Source organism: Columba livia, chromosome 5 (genome assembly GCF_036013475.1).
Source record: "Columba livia isolate bColLiv1 breed racing homer chromosome 5, bColLiv1.pat.W.v2, whole genome shotgun sequence".
Classification (NCBI taxonomy): Eukaryota; Metazoa; Chordata; class Aves; order Columbiformes; family Columbidae; genus Columba; species Columba livia.
Genome location: NC_088606.1, coordinates 32,580,783 through 32,606,934, shown reverse-complemented (window position 1 = coordinate 32,606,934; position 26,152 = coordinate 32,580,783). Strand labels below are relative to the sequence as shown.

Below are 26,152 nucleotides of genomic sequence, written 5' to 3'. Positions count from 1 at the left end.
GGCCTAATCCTGCAGGGTGCAATTTCTGCTTCTACTAAATTTTGCACAAAATCAAAGCATTATATCGCCTTACAAGGTCAGAGTGTACAAGGAATAACATTCCTTTACATAAACATGCATGACACCATGAATTAGCATAGCAAGCAGCAAATAAAAATACCAGTTGAAATTACTCTGTTTCTCCACCTTTCTTCGTATTACATGCATTGTTCTTTCATACCCTTCTCCGTTCCCCATTGGTGTCCTTCCTGATTCCAACACAGCTATTATTCTGAAGAATCAGACTAGCTATTAGAAGTTCAAAACATACATCACAGAAATAGTTCATTTCTCTTTGATTTGAGCATTTAATTATTCACTATCAGCATGTGATATTTTTCTGCAAAAACATGTAATTGTTTTTTGTTGAAGAGCTGTAAGATTTAACTCCTTCAGGCCTGAATGGCAGTTACCCTGAGGTTCAGATTTAAATGCTGTGAACAGTTTTATTGCCAAATGCAAACTCTCAAATCACACATTGAAAGATGCTGTGTGTTATCTTTGCTTCACTGGACTTCATAACAAATAATTGCTGCTGGCTTAATTTAGGCCAAACGTTTTTAAAACCAAAACCCAATCTTTTCACAAAACTCTAAAACATTACTTAAAACTGATAGATAAACAATCAAGTCATGCAACTTCAATCTTATATGTCATGTAAATAGAATGTAAAATTTATACAAGACAGTTTCTATCACTGGATATTTTGGCATTTTTGCCTATTTTTCAAATACTGTGCGCTGTTTAGCTGATAATTAGAAGTTAGGCTGAAAGAAGAAAATATTATAGAGTCGTATTGTCATACAAGGTTGTGTTTTCAGTGAAGCACTTCTAATTTTTGTAAGCTCAAAAGGCAAAATTAGATTTTTAAACTGTTCTCAGCGTAATTTGTAGACTTTGATAACATCCTCTGTTTTTGAAGACGTACTCTGTTGGTTCTTTATGAAATTCAAATAAAAAGTTCAAAGATTTTCTGGTAGTAATGTCATTGATATTGTTTCTAATTCATCATTTCTGTGCTTAAATAAGTTTTAACCATTATACTTCAAAGAGAACTTCTTGATCACAGCTGACATTCACATTAGACTTCTATATTTTTATTTTCAAAAATGTAACTAAATCCACCTTCCTCACATTATTTCTATTTAATCATCTTACTTCTTTTGAAGTAGCCTAAATATTTTCCAAAGATTGTGTTCGTATAGCATCATTTTGATCTAAATGTTCTGCAGTGTAAGGCTCATTCTCTGCTAAGTGTCTTTCATATTGCTAAATGCTTAGTATTTCAAAAAGCCAGAAGGTAACAATGGCCATCTCATAGTGGTTTGGAATACTTGGAATATCAGTAGGTCATTTCTTTTTGGATAATGTTGAATTATCAATGTAGAAATCACAATCAGAAATGTATCAGTTTGGATTTAGTGCTCATTGTAAGGCTATTTTAGATCCTTACGAGTACTTTTTGTGATAGAAAGGGGTCTTTCCATCCTATGTTAATTTCTAGCATACTGATTAAAACACTTCTCAAGAAACAGAACAGGGTTTTGATCCAAGAACGTGGGTTTATTTAAATAAATTAGAACAGTTCCAGTAGAAGATACTGAGAGATGTGCTGCCTGGACTGCCCGTTCCCACAACAGTGCTGCCATTACTGTGCAAAAACAAAATGTCAGAGAAGTGATTTGAACCTGAAGCTCAGCAATATCGCAGGTGATTAACCTAATTGCTGGACTATTCCTTACTGCATTCTGCCCCTCCCTTCCTTGTATTTACCCTGCTTTTGTTTCAACACTTTGCTTTGTCCCGATTTATATACCAGAAGGCTTGACTTTGCAATTACTTTTTACTAGCCAAAATAACTAGTTTTCTTGATAATGCAAACAAAAAGGGCTAAGCATATGTTAAGTTTGCAAGCACTGGTTCTTGTACTCACTTTGTGATGTACAATGGCTAGAAACATGATTGCAGCTTAGTTGGCAGAACACAAGATATGTATATTACTAGTAATCTATCAGCTACTAATATACTGTCAATATACTGCAATTTCCTGTTTCCAGCTTCTATCCTTTTGAAAATGTATAATGTGACATTCTAGCTCCATACCCAAATGAATATGTATTACAGCACAGAATATAATTATTATACAGTTACAGTCCAATTATAACACAGAACTCAAATTTATGATTTGTTACAGCAACTTAATTTTTAAATGATACCACTTTGTCACTAGGTAACTTCTTGTCAGGAAGTGCTGCTGATCTAAGAGAAAATCTGCCTTCTGAATGGTACATAGTAAAATCTGCCTGATTGCACATTTAAGAATTTAGTGGTATTTTATATAGGGCTGTTGTCCACACTGCAATTCTGATAAAAGCTTGGTGTTCAAGGGTACAACAAATAAAAATAATTAAAATGTGTTTGGATTAGTATATTTAATGTATTTCTGAGATTGTTGCTGTCTTTCTCTAATTTCCGTTAATTTTATTTTTTTCTAACTGTTAGGAAACTGTAGATTTTAGGATAGGCAATTGCATGCATGTAACAAGGGCATTACTGTCCTAATGCTTTTTTTTACTTGGACTATAATTCATGAACATTGTGTTTCAGATTAGATGACAATGTATAATACATCATCACTGTCAAATTACTAATTTTTAAAATTCACAGGTTGGGTAGTGTCTTACTGCTCAGAACACAGAATTTTAACTATGGACTCTTCCTCTACTGCTGGATTTCACAGGATTTTGCAGCTGATATCATGGGGTTCCTAATACCCAAACTCATCTGTTTGTGACATTTGATTTAACTGATGTTGAAGGAGAGATAATATTAAATTAGTTTGGCCAAGTCTCATTTTGACTAGGAAGTGGTGGTTATGTCTATTATAAATTGGAATTCTGCACTAAATAATCTTTGACATGCATTGAAGTGTTTTAATGTTGATTATTATTTAGGTACTCATAGATATAAGTAAAATCCATGTGAGACTGGGTATGCATAGATGATAGGTAAAGTATGAAACCACGCTATATGGCTAGAATGAGAATTATCACTTCTAGCTTAGTAATACTGTAATTAAAATTAACTGTTTTCAAACAGATTATTGGTTTTATGGAGCTGCTTCTTTCCTTTCTTCCAGTTGTTGCAAACCAGTATCTTAAAGTAGCCAGTGACATTCATGAAAAGCATATTTTGAATAAGAATATCAAGCCAGGTCATGAGTGGGAACAAAATCCTTTCTGTAAGAACAGAATGTCACAGTACTAATGTGGTTCATACACCGTGAGTTACTGTCGTGGGATGAACAGATTTCGCCTTTCAGTACAGAGTATTTCCTCTGCCTAGGTGTCCCTCTCCTGTTTGTAATTACACTAACCTATTCAACAGTTGCCTTGAGTAAGGATTGTGAAGACAGGTAGGAACAGAATAAAATCAACTCCGTCTTCCTAGGCTTTGATGAGTTCACTCTTGATTCTCCTTGGATGTTCTGTTCCAGAAGAGTGGTACATCCTTCAGCAGTAGCACCCTTATAGTTAGAAATTTCTGTTGCACTGATAGTTTAATTGATGCTTTAGTTAGCAGAAGTGGACATTATCAATAGAAACTTCAGTTAATATGGGAAGGATATTAGGAGATCCCTTTCTAAGTAGATGTATGTTAAAGGATAAAAGTAAAGACAAGGTTTGTAATATAAGCACATATATCTTTTATATATTTATATATTTTTCTTTTTTGTTTCTCTTCCTTTAGATATTGTGTGTGTGGATACAGTTACCTTATAACCTCTCTTGTGATATATGCTCCTTCATTACCCAAGGGCAGGTGTTATTTATCCTGGAACAAGTATTTGGTAGATCTGATGAATTAGACCTGTTTAATGAGAACGGAGACTGTATCTTCTTTTGTCCTATGCTGAACTTGCTTATAGTAAAGAGCATTTATGATTTCGTATAAATTGTTCAGCACTTCTGCAATCGAATTTCCTCCCTTGTTACAAATATCTGTATTTCAAAATATTTTTGCCTAATGTTTTGGCACAAGTTTTCATTTCTCCCAAGTTAAGTGTCATTTTCTTGTTCCCTGCCTTTATTACAAACCTATCTGGGTCCATTTTTATTATTTCTACTGGTGCACATTCTAATTTAGTATCCTCTGTGGGTTTCATTACCATGCTGTTAATCCCTTCTTCCATTGACTTAATGAAGATGTTAAACAAAATCAGGCCTAATACCAATCCCTACGGCACCCCACTTCAGCACGTTGTAATTTTCATTACTCTCTGCTTACAGACTATCAGCTAGTTAACAGCATTTATAATTAAGAGAGTTTAAAATAATTTCTGAATGTGCTGTATCAGATATTTTAAGCATCCAGATGAATTACAACCATTATCCTCCCTTATCTATGCTTACATAATTAATTTAAAAAACCACAATCGACTGTAATGGACGTAATATGCATTTTCTAAAAATGTGGTGTCCATTGCTCAATAGTCCATGTCCACATTGAGTCATTTGCATCACTTCACATTTTTAGGTACTAATCTTTTCTACTTTGTTTTTCTGGGCCCTGAATATGCCTTTGCTTTTCTTCGTAAATATTTATTTGATTAAGTCACTCATTCCCCAATTGTTGTGGAATAGAATAATCTTAGTTGGTTTTTTTCCACTTGTTTTGTTTGACATCTTTATTCAAAGTTACATGAATAAGAAATGAGGAAATGATAATTGGCTTGGAAGTTTTACTTCATCTTTTAGATAAGGTATGTTCATAAATCTGAGTGTTCTGCAATTTTTCACAGTTGGCAGATTTTACTAATGTGGAACTTGTGATTTTTTTTCAAAAGCTTGAAAGGAAACGGTAGGCTTTGTAAAAGGTGACAGATTAATAGTCATGAAGACTAGAATTCCACTGTCCCATGAAAGAAATGCATTAAAGAATAATACTGTTGTTAGCTTGCTCATTTTCAAGTAGGGAGGTTGCTCTTTTCCTATTTAGCTGAAAACGTCCTTTAGTATGTAGAGAACAGTTTATTCTCTATGGCAATTAAGTCTTTGCACTGCCTACAGTAATTTTCCAGAAAGGAACAATATGTACTCTGTGTGCCAGTACAGGACATTGGCCTAAATATGCCTATTAAGTAAAAAATAGTTTGCCTTCATTTTCTTCATTTCATCTCTGTGTATTGGAGGTTCCAAATGGACCAAAACACGAGTCTGGGAGAAGACTTCAGACTGGCTGTCATGCCAACATGGGTGTATTAGATGGCAAGCCTTTTTCATCCACTTCATTGGAAGCTTTCCTAGATGTTTATAACTACAGTTACTGACATCAGAAGCTACGTTTAGTTTTGGTTTGTGTCTCATACTCCGTTGAAATGTGAATGGCAGATTTTGGAGTGTATATTTTTGTGAAAATTTCCGTTTCTGAATCTTTGTCTTCTGTGAATCAGAAGTGTGTGGTTTTTATTTCCACCCATTGTAGAGCAGAATAAAATTGATTTGGCATTGATCAAGATTTAAATATAACCAACACATTGCCAAAAATATGTATGCAAATATTACGATTTTCTGTGATAGAATAAAACAGTTTTTTAGAAATAGTTTTCAAGCTGAAACTTTCATCTTACCTTTCTTACACTTTTGACCCAACCGTGCCTCTCAAGTTTGTGCATTTAGCATTTTGTTAAACTTCAGGGTACTACAGACCTTCAGGAATTTATTACATGTGATTGTCTGCTGTGAATCCAGCACAATCTAAAGGCTCAATTTGAATTATTTGATTTTTAGAGGATTGCATAGGTGTTTATAGTAAGACAGCATAGAGTATGAATAGGAGGTATTTAGATATAGTTTTTGAAATCGATTTAGTGTTAATAACAATATTGTGGCTTCTTCAGATGTATTGTCAAGTAGCCTCTCTAAAGAGCTGCCAGTTTTTGTGCTGCTCACCATGTGCATTCTGCATTACGTGATATGTCTCTGATACGATTTCCAATTAGGAAATCCACAAAGGTTTGAGGTGTGTTTATGGTGTTATGACACTGCAGTCAGTGTCAAATATGACTTTGTGAAGTGGTGTATGTCTGTTTTCCTAAGCTGCAGTTAAAAAAAACAGACAGCTTCATTTAGCATCCATTAAATTGCAGTATTTTATTTCAGTTATTACTAAAAAATGTCCTGTGAATTTTCAACCCACAAATATGTAACTTCAAAGAGAAAAATTGAAATCACACTTTGATTAAATAAACTTTAATAGTGAAGAACGATGCAAAAAGATGAGTGCTTGGTAGTCTTACAGCTTAAGTGATCAAATAAATTTTGAAAACTATAATGCTTCGTCCCAAAATGAGGATTAGCAAACTGGAGTCACGGCATTTGAAAACTGAACTATAAATCTCTGAAAATTGTGGAAATGTTGCAGATTTTTAATAAGATAATAATATGCTATGGATTAATTATACTTTTTTGACCAAACTAGGAAAAATGTATTATTTTATTTAAAGAGAAATTCTGGATTTTTTAGTACGATATGCAAGCATTTTACTAAGTTACATATGGATACTTATAAGTGTCAAGTTTTTTTAGTCAAAGAGTATAATAATAACTTGTTTTACTTTTTCATTTAGGAACATATCCTTCATCTTTTAGCTACTGATAACTGTACACATTTTCTTAAAAGGCAGCCTGTATCAAACTAAACTATGTGTGATCAACTCATTTGTGGAATGTTTAGACTACAAATTTGTAACAGTTCAGGAAAAACGTGAATTATATTGAAGGTTATGGTGTACTAGAACCATGTCAGATACAATTTGTGTTCATAGTGTGAACTCAAAGCTTTTTAATTGCTGTTGTCTAAACGGTACCTTTAAAAGTTTATTCACCCTAGGCACCTGAATAAAAGATTTCACATTGCAAAATGCAATTTTACTGTCATTAGCTAAAATAAGAGGGCCCTAGGAAGAAAGGATTATCATATATTAAATAAAAAGTTCACCACCTTACAGCTTTAATCCCATTAGAAAAGATGATTTCTATCTAACTTAATCAGCCAGAGGTCTTTATTGCCTGGAGTATTAATTGATTTAGGTCTTCATTAAGGTCAGAGGTGCACATGGCTGACCAGAGGCAGCCCATTAGCGCCTTGTCAGTTATGCTTATTTACATTGACTGAGCATAATGGTGGGTTATGTCACTGTTTGGTCAGGGGGTCACTGGATCTTTTGTGCACCCTGACCTATTAAAGGGCAGCAGTCACTCAGCCACCAAACTGCATTGGTCACAAAGATTTGGCTGATTGCCTATTGACTGCATCCTTTCCAAGAAACATGCATTTGTTCATGTGATGCAACTATTAACATTGGCCTGAATACTTGTGGGTGAATGGTTCTCTTAGAAATCCCCTGCAATTTTTGTATTATGCCAGTTAATCACTAGCAAGTTTTAATAATAACAGCAGAAGAAGTGTCATAAAGTTTCCATAGTGGCTGTTGGCCTTTAATTAAAAAAAAACCAAGTCTCTGCATAGAGGTATCCTATTACTTCTGTTTCTTTCTAAGTAGCATTAATTATAGTTTTCTCATGCTAATTAGCAGCTGAAGTTTGTTCTTATGTCCAATTAAGGCTGTTTTCCTCATTGTTTCTTTTCCTCATTGTTTCTTTTCCTGAATTATATTTTGTGGGAGATAGGTCGTGTCCTTTCTATATCTTATGATACTGTTAAAAACTTTTTCAAGGGGTAGAACAGTTCAAAGTGACACCAAGCGTTCTTCTGGTTTTTCCTTTCCATAGTACCATAGATGCTTTCCTTCTGCTCTCCTAAAAAGTGAATGCAGTTTGGTTTTTGCTTTTTTTTAAAAAAAAGTGAAATAAAATTGTAATTTGCTACTATACTGTCTTCCCTCTGTATTAGCTATGATCTAGCACAATACTATATTTATTTCCTGCAGCACGGCTACACTATGAAAAGTAGTAATTCTCAAATAAGACTTTAATATTCCTGTCTGTTAGAGTATGGATTGTCTGCTCTGAGGTTCTGATTGTCTACTTAATTCCCTTTATTATGGTTTTGCTAACTGAGCAAAACAACTGCTAAACTTTATGTTTGCTTATTAAGACTCACCTTCAATTTATCTTGCAGTGATATAAATGAAAACAAGAAGGGAAGAGATGTGGGATCGCATGGGGCCATATTTATGAGCAGCTTACTTCTGTGGAGATATATTGGAAATAAATTGGTGCAAGTGAGCATCTCGGCAATACAAGCTTTTTTATTTATTTATTTTTGATTTGTCGAATTCTTAATGAGATTTAGCCTTCATAGTATGCGTATGGGCTGCAGTGAAAATTAAATCATCAGTGTAAGCTGAGACACGTAGTGTATAAATACACATCCATTATATTGTAGTTTTGTTTCTATGCTGAGTTTACTGGATATGCAAGTCCTCTAGACTTGATACACTGTGAATCTATAGCCTGAAAGATCTTCTGTTATCTTTGTAGATGCTCCAAAAGGATAAACTGTTGCAAGGGTCTAGCAGGGTTTTGCAGAACACTTTCACAACACAGGGACTGACACTGTACATTTTGACATCTCCCATTGCAAGATTTCGGTACTGTGAACAAGATATTATGAAATCTTCCCTGTTTAAAATGCTTTTTACTCTGCTAACAATTTTCTGTATAATGCTTCAAACATTCCAGGGACAACCTCTTGAAATCTGCTAAAACAGTGTTTGTACTGGTTTGCTGCTTTGCCCCTGCTGATTGTTTATTTATGCTTGCTTTTCATGACCAAGTCCCTGAGAATGAGAAAACGAACGTCCCTCCTCCTTCTCTTATCTTAAATTATGTCCCCCTGAAATGCAGTTCATGCAAACCTGCGGCTATGTTTTGACCCTTTTCCCCTCTTTTTGCTTTTCATCCACCCTCCCGTTTCATGGTGGCATGTTAAGAAAACTGTTTTTTTTTATTATGTCTTAAGATACAAACAAGTGTGTTAGGAACAGAGAGATTTTTTAAAGAACTCTGCAAAATTCCCACTGAATCTGAGCCAATAGTGGTACCAATTTTGCTCAAATCCTTCAGAATTTTTTTTTTTTTTTGACCTTGCTTATGACCAGTGGGGTTAATTGTATCAGAACTATCCAGGATACTTTAAGAAAGTGCTATCTTGGTCCATATTTCAAAACACTGACAGATATTTTATCGTTAATTAGTATTCATATTATGTCTCAAACAATCTGTTCAAGAATAGGGGAAGTGAACTGGATGAACAGCTCTTCTGTCTACCTAATAATTTACATGGGTGCTGCATGGAAAACCAGCAGCCCAACAGCGAAAAAAGGAAGAAATATTGCCGGTGTGAATTTTGTCTGTAGAAGTATGAGCTACTTGTATTGGAGTTTTTGACTAAGGTATAGATTTTACTCTGCAGAGGTGAAAATGAATGGCTTGCTTTAAAAACAAACCTGCACCCCACTGAATCATATCTTCATGAATTTGTTTCTCATCTTGTCAGTATGCCACTTGGTAGCTGGCTGGACTCCCTTGTTCAATGGCACATATTTTAAAATAGCACTATAAAAAAAAAAAAAAAAAGACCATTTGTTCCTATAAACCAAAATATTACTTACATTTCTTCCAAATTCAGGATTATATATAGCATTATCAAAACAATATTTCGATATTTTAAACAATTTAAATAGTTGATGAGTGTCAGTTGATACGTTTCCTCTCTGCCTCCTCCCCCTCTTCAGCTGCTAATCATAGAACTTGTATGCCAAATTGTATAAGATACTCTTCCAACAGTTACATGTGTGAGTCCTTTGTGAGACACAGACAGTTATGAGGACAGATTTGGAGTTGCATATGGGTCTGTCACATGGCTTGATTGCCATGTCTTCTAGGACACAGATTTCTTTTTTAATTATTCTTAATTCTGAGGAATTTTTACAGGTTATACAGTAAGTTCTGCAAAAATCTTCCTGAAGATCCTTTGCATAGTCCATTTTTCCTCTCTCTACTCCTAGCAAAATGCTTCTTGTGCTGACTTCAAAGCTGCTTTCACCCACCTTACTTCCCACTTCTATACTTAGTTTTCTTTTGATATTGAATAAAATTTACTGCTTCACTGATCAGGAAACGTACAGACTTTCTAGAGGAGTGCAGCGTAAGAGGATGAAAAGTTTTGATATTTATATTAAGATTTTATAATAAATCTTTGAGATAGTAAGAATAAATGTTTCCTTTGCCGACTGCTGTTAAAAAAGTAGGTCTTCAGCGTGTTGCCAGGAAGACTTGAGAAAATGAGCCCAAAGTAACTGCATTGCAGCTCAGCTTAAAATATGGATTGATGGTATTTCTAGCCACCCATTTAATTCCATTTTCAAAAGGTGAACCCACCTCTTTGGTCAAGTGACATTCTTCTGCATCTTATTTTCAATCTGCAATTTCCTTCTACCTTTTGGTGGATTATCATGACCTTTTTCATACACAGTCTTTTAGCTGTTGTGCAGTGTTATTTTTGATAGTATTTTTAAGTTAGTTTACTAAAGACATTACAAATACATGCTTATACTTGCTTGTATAGTCTTACATAAAGGAAAGCTTAACTTAAAACTTGGAACTAAAAAAAAATAGTAATGTACTAAAGATGGTGTGCATCGTCACTCGAAAAAAGGAAGGAAGAGCGTTTATTTAATTGGGGCATCAGTGTGATCCAGCAGCTGCAACAGTCAGTAACATCAGACACTGTTGTCTTGAGCTGACACATACATCCATGTTTTAACTGTTAGGTTAAAATTTATTGTATTGCTGTGTTTCTATATTACACTTAAATCTCTATCAAAGTTATCTTTAGATTGGCGTATTTGCTGCATTTGTGACAAATGATGGCGAGGAACCGTACTGTTGAAAGAAACTACCTGGAAAAGAGAAAAGTGCTTCCCTTTCCTTCTGTACACTGTCAGAATCTTATTTACTTATTTTCTTCTAGGTTGGAGATGTTCTCTACTGTGCTGGACAGATTGCTCTAGTACCTTGTACGATGCAACTTGTTAGCGGTGGCATATGGACTGAGACCGTAGTTTCCCTCCGTCACGTTGAGCGAGTTCTTCAAGCTATGAGGCAGGAGATGGCACTTCACCACATCATCACAGCCAGCTGCTATGTCACTGAGAACAAGTACATTCCAATTGCTCGCTCTGTGTGGCAGAAGAAATTACAAGAATGCAGAAAGGTAGATGTGATATCCATTTTCTTCTTTGTCGATTGTCTTTTTTTTCCCCCTAAGTCTTGTAGTCACATCAGAATTCTCTCAGAACATTTCAGAGGGGTTCAAGTAAAGCTGATGTAATAAGGTTTGATTGAGGTGTTATGTTTTGGGTTGTAAGTAGTTGTGCATGACTGAGAAAGAAAATTGCTTAACTGAAAGTTATGTTAATCACAAACTTTGTCTTAATTCCCCAAAGGAATATGTTAAAGAACTTTAAGAGTAGTCAATTTCTCCAACAAAAATGTGAATATCTTATTTGAATTACTTCTGCCTATATATTTTTACATAATAGGAACTGGGCATTTTAATTCAACTTTTTGTGAGTTTCTCTGTTAAGGTTTTTCCCCACTCTTTCTTACAAACAATATTGTCATGACAACTGAGTTTAGCAGTTTTTACTGCTCATTATTGTTTATTATTCAGCTGAACTGCTAATTCCAGACAGGGCGCGCCTGTCTATTGGTTGACCATAGATTATCTCTAACAGCACAATAGTTAGTACAGTGATTTATAACAATACTATAACCATTTATATTATGTATGTGCCATTTTTCTTAAATAGCCATGGAATACCCTACAAGCATGAAAAAGGTGATGGCCACAAGTCTTGCAAATAAAACATAACTTCTGCTATATAATTTAATATAACTTAATTATTACAGTTTCTCAAGGAAATACTTAGCTTGGAAGCATAGCATATGTCATTATTACCATAGAAGAAGGGAAAATGCACTTGAAACTTTCCTTCTGTTTCTGTTTACTTTCAGTCTTCACACTAGGCACTGTGCGGAGTCTTCCTGAGTAAAGAGATAGGCTTTACTTAGAAGCTTACACATTCAACCTTGATTTATTAGTAAAGAACCATCTTAAATAGTGTTTACTACTCCTCTAAGACCAAGCTTATTGAATATTAATTCAATTCAGATCTTTTAATTCAATTTTTTGCAATCTGACTGTGACGTGGACCATGACCATGAAACCTCTGTGCTTTCTGATTTATAATATGTATGATTTGAGGGCAGATTGGTGGCGTTTCTCAGTTCTTTGAAACTTTTCCTTTTCCCAGATGGAATCTTTTAGGTCTTCTGTAGTTACTATACATACCAGCCCCTCTTTACTGAGGCACTTATTTCTTATACTTACTGAGATTACTAGGCAGTACTTTCTTAGCTACATGAAAAATACTGATGAAATTGTTTGCTTTTGGGCTATTACTATGATTTGGCCCGTGTCACTTTTTGATTGGTTTTGATTGTTGAAGCCATAGCTTAAAAATGGATTGCTGCCCACACATACTTCTAGGAAGAGTTAGCCACCTAGCAGTTTTCAGGAATGTTTAAGAAAAAACATCCTAGAGGATGTTCATCAGTCTCATTCTGTGCTCATGAGATCATATTCATTAATGACAGTGTCAGAAAGAGCAAAAAAAAATATTAGCAGATGAAGTAATGTGTGCCAAAACACCATCTAAAAATGCTTTGGAAAAAAATTAAAGAATCAGTGGGAATGAGATGTCATTAGCAGCCAGATGTTCCAATTTCCCCGTTATTTTGTCAACAGGAGATTCAGACAGAGGAATTGAATTTTTCCTCAGGCTATGCATACTTTTTTATTAGTAAGGGTTTGTGTAAATAGCAAATCAGAGAAAAAGAGGTATCAAACACTTCTGTTACAAGGAACCAGAGGGAGGAATTGTCCTGCCCTGAAAATAAAATTGTCCTATTCATGGATGTAGAGATTTTGTATTAGAGGGGAAGCACCAGCTGGCACAGTATTAGGAAAATAGTTCCTTTACTCTCAGAATAAGGAAGACAGTAAAGTTTGAAATTTGGAAGAACATAAAATGATTGGTGAATTGTATGACAGTTGTAATTCTCTCTCACTTAGTCACAGAGCTGGTGAAAACAGGAGATACAGCTTTTACATCTCTCAAAATTTTCTTTGGAGCAGCCTGTCAGATGCTGTAAGATACAGCGTGTCTGTGTGGAAACCACAACACAGTAGCTTTACTCTGAAGTTATCTATATTTAGGAGTCTAAGTAACATATCCCTTACCTGTGTGGTTTTGTTTATTTTTTGGTATCCCAATACTGCTACAGACAGTTCTGTCAGATACCATGACATGAAATAAATAATGGTCTGTTTTCTGCAAGTAAACTAAGTCAGCCAAAGCAAAAGTATTTTGTTATTTTTGAACTGTATTTCAAGCAGTGGCCAAAGGCATGAATCAATAGTAACATACAAATTACTTAATAAGAACAAATAGTGTCTCAATTGAAATTGTTCTGCTTCTGTCATCCATGGAAAAAGGAGTTTGTTTGTGCAAACAAAACAATGCAGCTCAGAACTCATTTCACGTAACTCAGGCATTATAAAACATAGAACTAATTATGTTTTTAAAATTAGGTTTAGACTCTACATTTCTGTTTTTTGAATGTTCTGTATTTAATAGCAAAATGATGGTATATTCAGATTGAGGTATTTTATTTGAAACAGTGACTAAATTGTATGCATCATAACTGCCAAAGGTTTTTTTTAGAGCACCAAAGATTGTTAGCATTCTAGTCATGTCTGGTAAATATCCTCTACATAAATAGTACTGTTCAGCAACCTCGGTTGCATCATTCTACATATTTGATGTCAGTAGTCTGTAAAGCACAAAAGGGATTGTTTAGGACACAAATAAATAAGACATAACGGAACAGAATATTAAGAGAAGTGTAGGAATTTTTCTCTGGATGTGTTTATAAAACACAAAAGGTTTATTTCTAAAAGCAGGATATGAGCACAGAGTTGATCAAAACTTTGTTTGCGATAAGGCCACAGGGTCAGGCACATTAACCTGGACTTTAGAGAATTTCTTGTCATATTATTGACAGTGACAATTGTCTTTTAGGAACTTCTTGAATTATGAAATGAAAGATGAATTGAGTATTTTTTAGAATAACCAAATTATTTCACTGATAACCAGAGGAGGAGTGGCTCTAGTGGGGGTCAAGGAGGGGAGGGGACTCTAAGAGAGGGAGAAAATAGTAACATAAGCAGGCTGGTCCACCCTGCAACTTCTGATTTGTTTCTGTCACCAAGCCTCTGGCTGCTTCCTTATTCCAGCGTGATTCCTTGCTTCTTGCACTGCTCCTTTCCACTGCTGTCATCCTGATTTCCCTCATTCCAAATGGCAGCTCAGCATCTGTACTCCGTGCACCATTCCCTGCAGCCTCACCCCTCCAGTATAACCCACAGCATTGCCTCCTTGAACTCCAGTTACCCACAGCCATTGAGGGTTGTCTCCCCAGAGCTGCAATCCAACCCATGTTTCTCTCTCTTCTTCCTTCATGTGGCTTTAGAGTCACAGTGTCACTGGAAAAGCTGTTCTGGGTAGCAAAGGAAACAGAAATCTGGTGGAGAGAAGAAAAGTCATAGTAGAAAGAAAAGGTAGTGGGGAGGGAAGGAAAAGAAAGAAACCCCACCAAAGTCTCCCTCAAAAACAAAGAAAAACACTGGGCTAATAAAAGGTCTTTGGATCAACCTTTTGAATGTACACAAGGTATTTCCTTCATTAAAACTAAAAGGGTACTGTAGGAACTGAGGTCTAGAGTGAGGGAGCCAGGGTAAGCATTTAAGTTCTGTGGATGGATAAGGCTGTGTTGTTGTTAAGTGGTGCCTTGTTAAAATTAAAATATATAAAGGCAAGCAGTGGTTAAAATTAAAAGAAAAAACAAGCTGCAGTCATAGAAATTAAAATCTAGTTGAGGGAAGTAGTAGTTACAATCAAAAGAAAAGAAGAGAGGTTGCAAAAATAGCATAAAGACAGGCAAACAAATAATCAATGCCCAAACCTAGGAAAAATAATTGGAATTTGCAAATACAAGTGCCATCCATTGGCAGTTTCCTCCCACCCCATTTCTAAGTTCCACTCTTGCAATTTCTTTGTGATTCCAAGGCACACTTTGTGACATTCTGACACTCTTGAGGAGATACATTTATGGAGCTTCTCTAACATACCTAGTTAGAAATAGTAACAATTGTGTGGTAGAACAATTTCTGCCTAATCCAGTAGTTAGCATTTACACTTTTTTTTTTTTCTTCTTCTTTAAAGTAATGGGGGCGGGGGGTGGGGGGGAGGAGAAAGCTTATAGCATTGTTAAAACTTTCTGGAAGAAGAACTGACAGTCTTCCAATTAAGTCTCATCTTGTGTTTTTCTTCACATCTTTTAATGACAGTGTCATGTAATATGATGATTTTATAAGCAGTTTTGCTAACTCATTCAGCAGAGTAATCAATAGAAAAAAATAAGCCAGATGGGTTGTAGTCCATTTGTATTGTGTAGGACAGATGGCATTATTGATAGATGGAAACATTCCAAATAATTATTGTATAATGATATAACAGTGACTGTGCCTGCAAAATTTTATTAATTTACTTTGTGTATGCACTTTATTCAGTAAGGGTTGAGTTGTGCCATTTAGACAGGACTCCTGCTATATTTAGTTGGGAGCTGAGTCCACCCCCTACCTTCTTTTTCCCCTCCCCATGGGCTTTCCATGCAGAACTATCCCTGTAGTACTTTGTTAAGAGTATTTCAAGTGTTGGATTGTACTTCTGGCTGTACAACAGACTCTGCCAGACTGAGATGGGCAAGATCATGACAACCTTTTTTTTCCTGCTTCTGAATGGCTGCTTTTTTACTTTCTTTTGTTATATTCACCAATATAATTTTGTTACCTTTACCGATATCTTTACCAATTTGGGTGGGAGTATTGATCTGCTGGAGGGTAGGATGGCCGTACAGAGGGTTCTGGACTGGCTGGATCGTTGGGCTGAGGCCAATTGTATGAGGTTCAACAAGGCCAAGTACCAGGTCCTGCACTTGGGTCACAACCACCCCAGGCAGCACTACAGGCTCAGGGAAGAGTGGCTGGAAAGCTGCCTGGCAGAGAGGGATCTGGGGGTGTTGATTGACAGTTGTCTGAATATAAGCCAGCAGTGTGCCCAGGTGGCCAAAAAGACCAACAGCATCCTGGCTTGTATCAGGGATAGTGTGGCCAGCAGGACTAGAGAAGTGATTGTGCCACTGTACTTGGCACTGGTGAGGACCCACCTTGAATCCTGTGTTCAGTTTCGGGCCCCTCATCATAAGAAAGACATTGAAATACTAGAGAGAGTTCAGAGGAGGGCAGTGAACCTGGTGAGGGGTCTGGAGCACAAGTCTGATGGAAGCAGTTGAGGGAACTGGGGCTGTTTAGCCTGGAGAAAAGGAGGCTGCGGGGAGACCTTATCACTGTCTGAAACTACCTGAAAGGAGGTTGTAGCATGGAGGGTGTTGGTCTCTTCTCCCAAGTAGCAAGTGGTAGGACAAGGGGAAATGGCCTCAAATTGTGCCAGGGCGGGTTTAGATTAGAAATTAGGAAAAAATTTCTTCACGGAAAGGGTTGTCAGACATTAGAACAGGCTGCCTAGGGAAGTGGTGGAGTCACCATCCCTGGAAGTGTTTAAAAGGCATTTAGATGAGGTTCTTAGGAACATGATTTAGCGCTAGAGTTAGGTTATGGTTGAACTCGATGATCCTGAGGGTCTCTTCCAACCAAAATGATTCTAAAATTCTATGATTCTATGATAAAGACAAAACATGCTCTGCTGTCTCAGGATTTCAGACATTCCAGCTTGTTTCACTGCTGTGTTTTATTCTTTAAGTCTTGCTAATCCCCAGCAAGATTTAGTACAGCTAGGCCAGTAGAATGTATCAATTTTGACAAGTTATGCAATAGATACTGTTTGGGGCTGTTGCTATTCAAATGTATATTCCATGACAACGTGCTATTAATTCATTTCTTTCTGTTAGTTAGGAGCACATAAACTTACAGAGAAACTTGAAGGCCATTTGCTGCTTTTGAAATAGAGTTCTTGATAAACATGACTGAACGGTAAAAACAAGTTTCAGTTCTTATTTTGATTTGATGGCATACACAAAGCTATGAGGCAGATTTTCCAGAACTATCTGAAATGTTATATCTGATTTATTTGTTATAAAAAGAAAAATGCATAAGGAAATATTTTAGTACATTTCCTACACCATGTTTTGTTACCAGCACAAAGTTTAGGATTTCCTGTATTTGTAAGTGAACCCAAAATATTGGTGAAGGGAGATTTTGAAAAGCTGGATGAAACTGTGAAAGCAATGTATTTTGTTAAGAACGGAAGAGAGTGTTGCATAGAAAGGTAATTTAATGTAATTGCAAAATGTATTAATAGCTCTAAGACTATTAGCTTAGATCTTTTGCATCAGTAATTCATTTTATACATCCTATTTTTTTCTTTTGATGATGATATTATAGATCAGTTCCACTCTGAGTTATTTTATTAGGCAGCTCCTACTCCATTTTCCATCCTTAGTAACAAAAAATCTACCTGGTGAAATGCTTCCTATGGCATGAAAAAATACATGTCTTTTGGCTTTTGTAACACAGCTTGCATCTGAACATTACTTGTCTAGTCCTCTCCCTCCAGTAAATTCCTGAGCAAACATACCACAAATTTTAAAGGTTCTCCATCCCACCTTCTTCTGACAGAAGCTTTATTTTTTTTACGGTAAGCATTCAGGATGAGTGGCTGTGATCCCATGGCTGTTTCAAATCCAGCAAAGAGTGCTACAGTTGACTTTCTTTCTGTCAGGAATGCCACTCAGGTTGTTGACAATGTGTGTCTCAATACCATGTGATGTAGAAGTGATGGAAAAAACAGGATTTGCGATGTTTTATCTGATGTATATTGTGAATGTATTGCTTGCCTATTTCAGCACCTGGGTAACTTGATGTCAGCTTTCAGTATCTAAACTTAAACCTTTTGGGCCAGACTAACAGACTGTTTAGATGTCAAAAGACTTAAATGAGCCTGAACTAGGATTTTTCAGAATATCTAAGAGCAGTCCTCTTGAGGCCTATCCTAGGGAGCCCCTGCATCATACCTCCTTTGACGCTTCCCTAAATATCAGTGATAGTACCCTGTGTCTTTCCACTATGTCTACTGAATAATGCAGAGGTCCTGAGTTATGAACAAGTAAATGCCTGAACCAGAAGCCGTCTAGCTACATGCAGTGGTTTTCTGGAGTAATTATTATGTTTTCATGGCTGTTATTTAGAATGGCACCATGAGTCTGTAGCACAGCAGTGTGTTACATTGTTCAGACATGCCTGTAGCATTTGAAGGATACAAACTGTCATGAATTTGAGTTCCTGCATTCTCTGATACTTTATAATAAGTAGAACAGAAGTAGCTTATGTTAAGACAGTGGAAGTTGAAGGCTTTTCTTGCTGTAAAGGATTGGACAGAGATTTTAGATCCTCTTTACCTATGGAGAAAATTACCATAAAAGTAATATAAAAAATGAAACCTGTGAGAGAGTGTGTACTTTTTGTTTCTTCAAGTACATTGATTTTGTCTATTTTATGATATGCATTAGTTAATATCTATGTTTAATATGATAGTTAGATTTCCGAATAGTATTGTAAATTCTGTGCACTGTAGACAATAGTATGGGAAATGCTAATTTAATTGGTCTCCTTCTTTTAGCCATTTCTGGAACAGAATATTTAAAATGTGAGGAGTAGAAGTGAATGAATATTGTAAAGGTATAAATGATAGACTAGAACCCTGGTACATTTACATTGCAGTAAAATCTTGCATCGGTTAATTAATATAATTGGCAATCTTACCAGAAGAAAATTAAATATTTTTGAAAAACATTGCCACAACGCAGTACCTATGCCTATCAGAAATTCAGTAGGAAGAAAATACATGTTTCTATTTCCCTTTTTTGTCTCATCAGGTTTATAACATTTATTTTGCTACTACATGCTATTTTGAAAGTTCCACAGTTTGATATATTAAACCAGGCTTCTTTTATGGTCCGTGTTAAGAACATGCAGTGCATTCAAATAGCACAGTGGCAGCGGGTCTTTCATCTCGTGCCTGGTGTATTTCATTTCCCCTGTGTTCAGATTAAACAAAGCTTTTGTATTCACTTGAAGCAACTGCAATGAGAATATTTAACACAGGTCAAGTGCAGATAGTCGAACTCTAGAGGTCCTTGAATGTATACTGCCTTTTGACACTGGGCCACAATGAGATGTGAAAGGGTTCCCACTTATACTTTTTTTTAAAAAAAACATTGTGATATTCTATTTATAACACTAATGGAGCATTAATGAATTTTAAAAATAAATACAGTCAACAAAAAGAACAATGAAGCAGTCTACATGATATTAACTAAAGCCATTATGAGGAATTGAGTGTACATGTATCCATAAAAAAATGTATGATTGTATAATGTTCTAAACAATATACACGAATTTAACTTGTAGAATGTAAACATAAAATATGAACAATAGAAAATAAGAAACGAGGCAGTTTCTTGTGTGAATGTTTGTGTAGACAGATATAGATAAAATCAAATCCTCAGCTGGTCTAAGTCAGCATAGCTCTCTGATTTCCATGAACTGATTTGCACTAGCTTATTTGCCATTTACAGGTAATATATACATGCATTTGAAAATTATTTTTCAGTTAGACAGAGTGAAGAAATACATGTCAGGTTATTCAGGGTGGTAAACAACCTAGTTCATCCAGACTGACTCGTGTTCCCCTGCAGCAGTTCCCTTATGAGAGTTTTTTGAGTGATTTTTCATCTCTTTTACTGAAAATATTAATTCTATTTTGATCCTGTCACTTTTGTGCTAAGCAAGAGGGCATATACGCGTCCACTGTTTGCTTAGGCCAGAACCTCTGGTCAAAAGTCTTGTGTGTGATGACTGTGAAAGCCATTTAACAGGATTTCAGCCCTGCGGTTGGTACCTGTTGTCAGTCCCTCTTTATAGAGGGGAAAATGCCATCTTGGTTGAAAAGTGATCAAGGTCCTACTTTGCTCAAGAAACTTCCCTATTAAACTGTAGTCCTAGTTATGTGTAGAGCACTTTAGATCCCCATGATGAAAGCACGAATTTCAGGAAAATCATCAACTTCATGGATGAAAAATAAAAATGTGTCCAGCTCATATAGTACAGGTGTACAGTTCTCATCAATTATTTAGTTGTAGCACAATTAACACAGCTGGTAACACTTGAAATCTAACATTGATTTTCTTTTGGACATTATTCAATGTTAATATTATGCAGATCTTTATGTGTCTCACGTATAAGCACTTTTGTGGAAACAATGTGGCCACCTCCTGTAGTTGACATAGTTGCTTCTGCATATATCTCAACAGAGAAGCGAGTCTCAAAGAGGAAAATGTAACTGTTCCCTGATGAAAATACTAATTATCAATAAATTCTTATTAAGTCAGAAGTATTTTTGTAATTTTTCAGATGAATGTTTGTGTAGAGTTGTAGATACCTGTTCAGTGATGCATAGTCTCGTAGGCTCTCAGTGCATGGTCTCAAATTACATGGGGGAGACATCTAGGTATACAAATTTTTCTTTTTCCCCTCCTCATATATATAAGTACGCATTGCAAACATATCCATGAAAATATATTTGTATCTTTTTCTTAGTATAACAACTTTTAACAAGCATATATATTAATACATGTCTCTTAAAGGCCATTTATTGAAAAATGTCCATTCTAATCTTCTGAGCATGGACTCACCTGCCTTCAGGAACATGAGTTAAGATCCCATTATATATTTCAATAGTAACCTGAGAGACATCTCTTCATCTTTGAGACAACAAGCTTGCTTTCTATGTGTCTCATTCCAATGGCTGCTGAGTACAGTTACGCATTTAACTCAGGCTTGGCTTATAATTTTTAGGTTATTATGAACTTCCTCTTGTGAGTGGACATCGTGGTACTGACTGGCTTAGAGTTATTTTTCTTCATAGCAGCCCCTGTAGTGCAGTGTTTTGGATTTGTATTGATAGCAGATCAGTGCCTGCACAGCCTCCAGACTTTCATCTTTTTTCAACTTTGCCCACACCCAGCAAGCAGACTGGGTTTGGAAAGAAGCTGGGAGGGGGTACAGCTGAGACAGCTGACCCAAATAGACCAAAGAGTATTATATACTACATAAATTGCCTGACAATAAATACTGGAGCAGGGGTAAGTCTCTTCTAAAGTAGCCATCACTCAGAGACTGGCTGGGCATCAGTCTGCTGGTGGGAGGTGATGAGTGATTGCCTTGGTTGTTTTCTCTTTCCTTCTGTTATTAAACTGTCTTTATCTCCACCCATGATTTTTTTTCTCTCTTTTCCCCTGCTGAGTTCTCCCCGATCTTGCCGCAGGGGGTGTGAGTGAACGACTCAGTGGGAGGGGTTTACCTGCCAGCCGTGGACAATCCAGCACAGCGGGCTGTGAGAAATCGCCTGAATTGCATCACCTGAGCTTGATTCCTGTAACATTAAACTGAGGGAAAACTTGTCCTGCAAAATCCAAGTTCCAAACTGTATGGAGGACATTATAGACCAACGTAAATGGCTTGGCTTAAAATAAAGGGCATGTACAGTCCTCATAGTCCTGTTATATTTCATTTAACTGATCTTGCTTTGCAGTTATACCATTTGAAAAAGTGAAAGTAACCGATACACTGCTCAAAACATTTGGCCCAAAATTACTCATATACATAAGGTGAAGGAATGTCAATATTTGTATTTTCCACTAAAAATCTTTGTTTACTAAAAAGTGCCACATTCAAGATCATATTACTAATGAAGGTGGGTGTCTCAATGAGGGAGAGCCTGGCAATTAATAGAAGTTTAACAGTGCCATCAGAATTTTTAACTTGTTTTTCTTCTGCCTCCAGCAGCATCACAATTTTTTTTACATTGCGTACTGCAAAGTTTAAGTACAGGTTTAACAACAGTAGCTAATGGTGCTGTACAGGCACAGGAGAACAAGTGATAGTAGTTTGAGCACATGAGATAAAAAATGACACTTCATTTGGAAATGAGTTCAGGAGCTCAAGGTCAAAGTTCAGAAGGAAAGCAGACTTTCAAAAAAAGCATCTTTGCCATCAGTATCTGATGTTTAAATTCTAAATCATAAAATCACTTATCCTTAATGCCCACAAAGTAGATTTTGACCATTAACTTTTCTCGTTTTCTGTCTCATTTTATACACACTCTCAAATGATTTTCAAGTGGAATCTTTCCATCTTGAACATCCTTAATTCAGTACTACTCCCTTTCTTAACTTCTTATTTTTGACGCTACATATGAAGAATAAAACCCTCAGAGTGACAGTCTGTGATCATGTTTCATGTGGCAGACTTCATTTGCTTTCAGTTTATATTGCTATCAATTTATGACTTTGTTCCTTAAATAGTTATCTCTTTTCCACACTGTAACTGATATATTGAGTGATGTATGTTTGAGAAATAGTTCAAGGAATCTTAACTTCAGTCATTAACTGGTTATCTCGTGGCTCAGGAACCTTTAGATTATTGAAGGAAAGTTAATATTTTTAAAGCAAATAAACCAGCTTTTCAATATGTAATTATTTTCTTATCATTTTACATTTTCATGCCCTTCTGAGCATCTAGCATGCAGTGCTTGAATTTACATTTAGCTCTGCAGGAACTGCTTTAAATACTGTTATTATGAAGGAAGAAATCAAAAATCAAAGTGAATTTTTAGTACAATAGTGAGGTATAGGAAGGTGCAATTGCAGTAACAGCAGCCTACATTATTATATAGAACTAACTCACAGCTTGACAGAAAGTCCCTGCTGGGGAGGAAATGTAGGGGAACTGGCAGAATTTTGCTACATCTGCTCCCTACTGCTAATAGGCTTTAACCTGTTTCATTTTTATTATGCTTACTGTTTAGATATTTTGCTTCTGAAATTAAATCTGTAACTATGAGAACACATAAAAGGGAGCACGACAGGTAGGGCTGTTTAAAAATTTAAAACTATCAGCAAGGGATATTAAAGGCCATAATGAGTAAGATGGTTTCCCTCTCAGTGTGGGATTTTAGAGTTCAGGCACTGCAGCACTGGTAGAAAGACTGACTGTCAGTAGTGAGTAAAACAGATTTCATAGCTTGAGTAGCTTGTACAGCCAGAAGGCACCATGAGATCATTTAGTCTGACCTGTATATCACAGACCATTACGTTTCACCCAGAAATTACTATTTTGAAGCCTGTGAGTATACTTAGACTAAAATATATCAGACCATAAGAGTTTAAAATACTTTATGCCACAGGAGGAAGACCAGGAGGCTGAGCTTCCCATGCAGTAGGAGGGGTGTTTTTCAGGTCAGTAAGTACACGGGATGGCATGACTACTTGTGCAGAATAAGCCAAACAACCAAAGGCCTGTATGCACTTAAAAAGATTGAAAATACCTTTCTGACCCCTTTGACTTAGGAACAAAAATAGAGGTATTCATATTGTATCAGAGCGCTTGCTTAGTGAAACATTCTACTCAAGCCATAAACAGTTCCTTCAGGTAAAAATAAATAGTAAATAAATAGAAGACAAACTGACCAGAATTAACAAAAGTTACATTTAATCTGTCTCATTATTTATCAGTGGGAGCAATTAGGGGCCCAGTAAGAGGGAAAATCTTCTCCTTTCAGCAGTCATATCCATTTTTTAAAGCTAACATTAATTGTCTAGTTCTGAATTTCAGGCATTATGCCCTTTTGACAGCCATGCTAGCAGTCCTGTGCTTCTCAAATTCTCAGTCCAGACACAGTCATTGCAGTCCTTTCAATGCAATTTCCTCTGAATAGTCAGTGCTATGGTTGATGTTTATAACCACTTAAAAACGTGGGGAAAATGGTATTCTGTATTTTCCCTTTGATATTATCACATCCTTCCCATAACTGATTATCCAACATTTAAAAACCTTTCTTTTGCTCTGATGGTGGCATAATTGTCACATAAAATTACAAAATGTATTTTAAGAGATATTGAAATGTATAAAATTCTGTGGGTAGAAGAAAAACTCTTAAGTCCATGGGGCTATTGAGACTATGCTTTTAGATAATGGAATAGAACAAGATTGTGATCCTTACCTGCTAAATCAAGCAGTAATAGAAGTCTCAGTCTTAAAAAAGGAGAATCTTCTCCATTACTGTGCGTGCAGAAGTCTGTGTCTTTCAGCAGGCCAGTTTGCGTTTTCTATTTTTTCTTTTTTTTTTTTTTTTTTCCAATTTATTCTAACAAGTAATTATTTGAGCTTACTTTTCAAGAAAACTTCCAGGTTGCTAAGTCCCGAAAGCAGAGGTGTTAGCCAAGTTCTTAGAGACTTTGTATACAGCCTTCAGGCTTTCGATTGTTTGTTTGTTCTAGAGACTCCTTCAAAGCTGACTACGTCTTCATGGAAATGTTATACTAATTGCTCTTATTTTGATCATGTCACAGAGCTTCTCAGTTTCCAAAATGAAAGGATAAAAACACAGACATCCAACAATAGAAAACAGAAAATAAATTAGCAAGCAAATTATAACCTCATGTATAACCATAATCAAAAGAAAGCTTGTAAGGCTATATCTTTAATTTCAACTGAGCCCTTTTGTCTGTCACAGAAAAATGATGAAAATTTATACCACTTCTCGGCCTCTGTTGACGATCATGGTAAAAGATAGAATAGCAAGATGGTAAATTATTCTGTTTGAATGATATAAGCTATAGACCATATATAGGTATTGATCTATTATGAACTCGTTTTCATGAGTTTGTGTATTTGCTTATCTTTTTATATAATGCTTACATATACTTACAGTAGTACTATTCAGAGACTATTTGTAATGAAACTTTTGATTCTACAAAGACTTAAGCATATCCTTTATGCACCAAAAAGCTATCTCAACTTATAAAATCAAATTTATGCTAGATTTCTTGTGGGATTTGGGCCCTAAGAATGATTTTGGTTAATTTTTGTGGTAGTATCTTCTGACATACTTGGTTGACTACCATAAAATTTTAGCCTATCACCTTGACAAGTCCTAATAATAGCCAGCAATGTATTGTATAGATTTCAGATTTCCTCATTTACTTCATCTGCAGAATGCCTCTCTGGAAAAGCTAACCTGTTGTGCTTGATGTGTTAATTGCTGACCATTAAATGGTTAATAATTAATTTTGCATCACTGCCATAGCTGCGTGCCTCATTTTTCACAATTATTATGAAGAAAACTTAATTTGTATTTTTTCCCAAATGCCAGCATGTGGAATTGGAATCGTTATATTAAGAGATTACATTAATTTGAAATCCATTCAAATTACAAGAATTTATTAAAAGTACCCTTAGAAATAATACTGCCTCTGAATTTCTGTACCCATATTCGTTTCCTTCTATGTTCCCTTTTTCATGTTTCTGTTTTTTTAAAGGTAAAGACTGCACAAAAAAATAAATTATTTTGCAAAATGTTATATCAGATGCTGACACAAAAAATAATGAACCACCTTGTTTTCTGTAGAATTTACTTGGTTCAGTAACACCAAGTAAGTACAGGTTCTGTTTTCCTGTTGGCATTGTACAAAATAGTTTCTACATGATACAGTGGTAATTGAAGTACTGTCAGCTTTGTCCAACACGTTGTGGAGCAGAGAGGACTAAATTTCTGAAGGACTTGTTGATTTTGTTTGGTTTGTAGTTTTTTAAATATTAGCAGTATTTATTCCATGGTAAATATTCAGGTTTATAAGACCTTGTTGTTAGTCTGCCAATCTAGTGCTTATGTATTTTTGGCATGCAACAAATGATCTGTTTTATTACATGAAGGGATACTAAATGTCAGGCTTTCTTATTTTTGTAAGCTTTGCAAAAAGAATATTGTTAACAATTTTATTGTTATAAAAACACTGTGGCATTCATTCTTTGAATTCAGGCGTGT

General features: G+C 35.7%; 1 protein-coding gene across 10 annotated transcripts in view; it reads left to right on the top strand.

The window, feature by feature from the left end:
• The window catches only part of DPH6 (diphthamine biosynthesis 6), a 206,280-nt gene that overhangs the window by 127,811 nt on the left and 52,317 nt on the right, over positions 1-26,152 (top strand). For all 10 annotated transcript variants that reach the window (XR_010472932.1, XR_010472931.1, XM_065064188.1 and 7 more), the window contains one exon: positions 11,038-11,280. Coding sequence is in view for 8 of the 10 variants with exons in the window: in XM_065064188.1 (XP_064920260.1) it covers positions 11,038-11,280 (243 nt within the window). In the remaining 2 variants the exon portion in view is untranslated. The remainder of the gene's footprint in view (positions 1-11,037; positions 11,281-26,152) is intronic.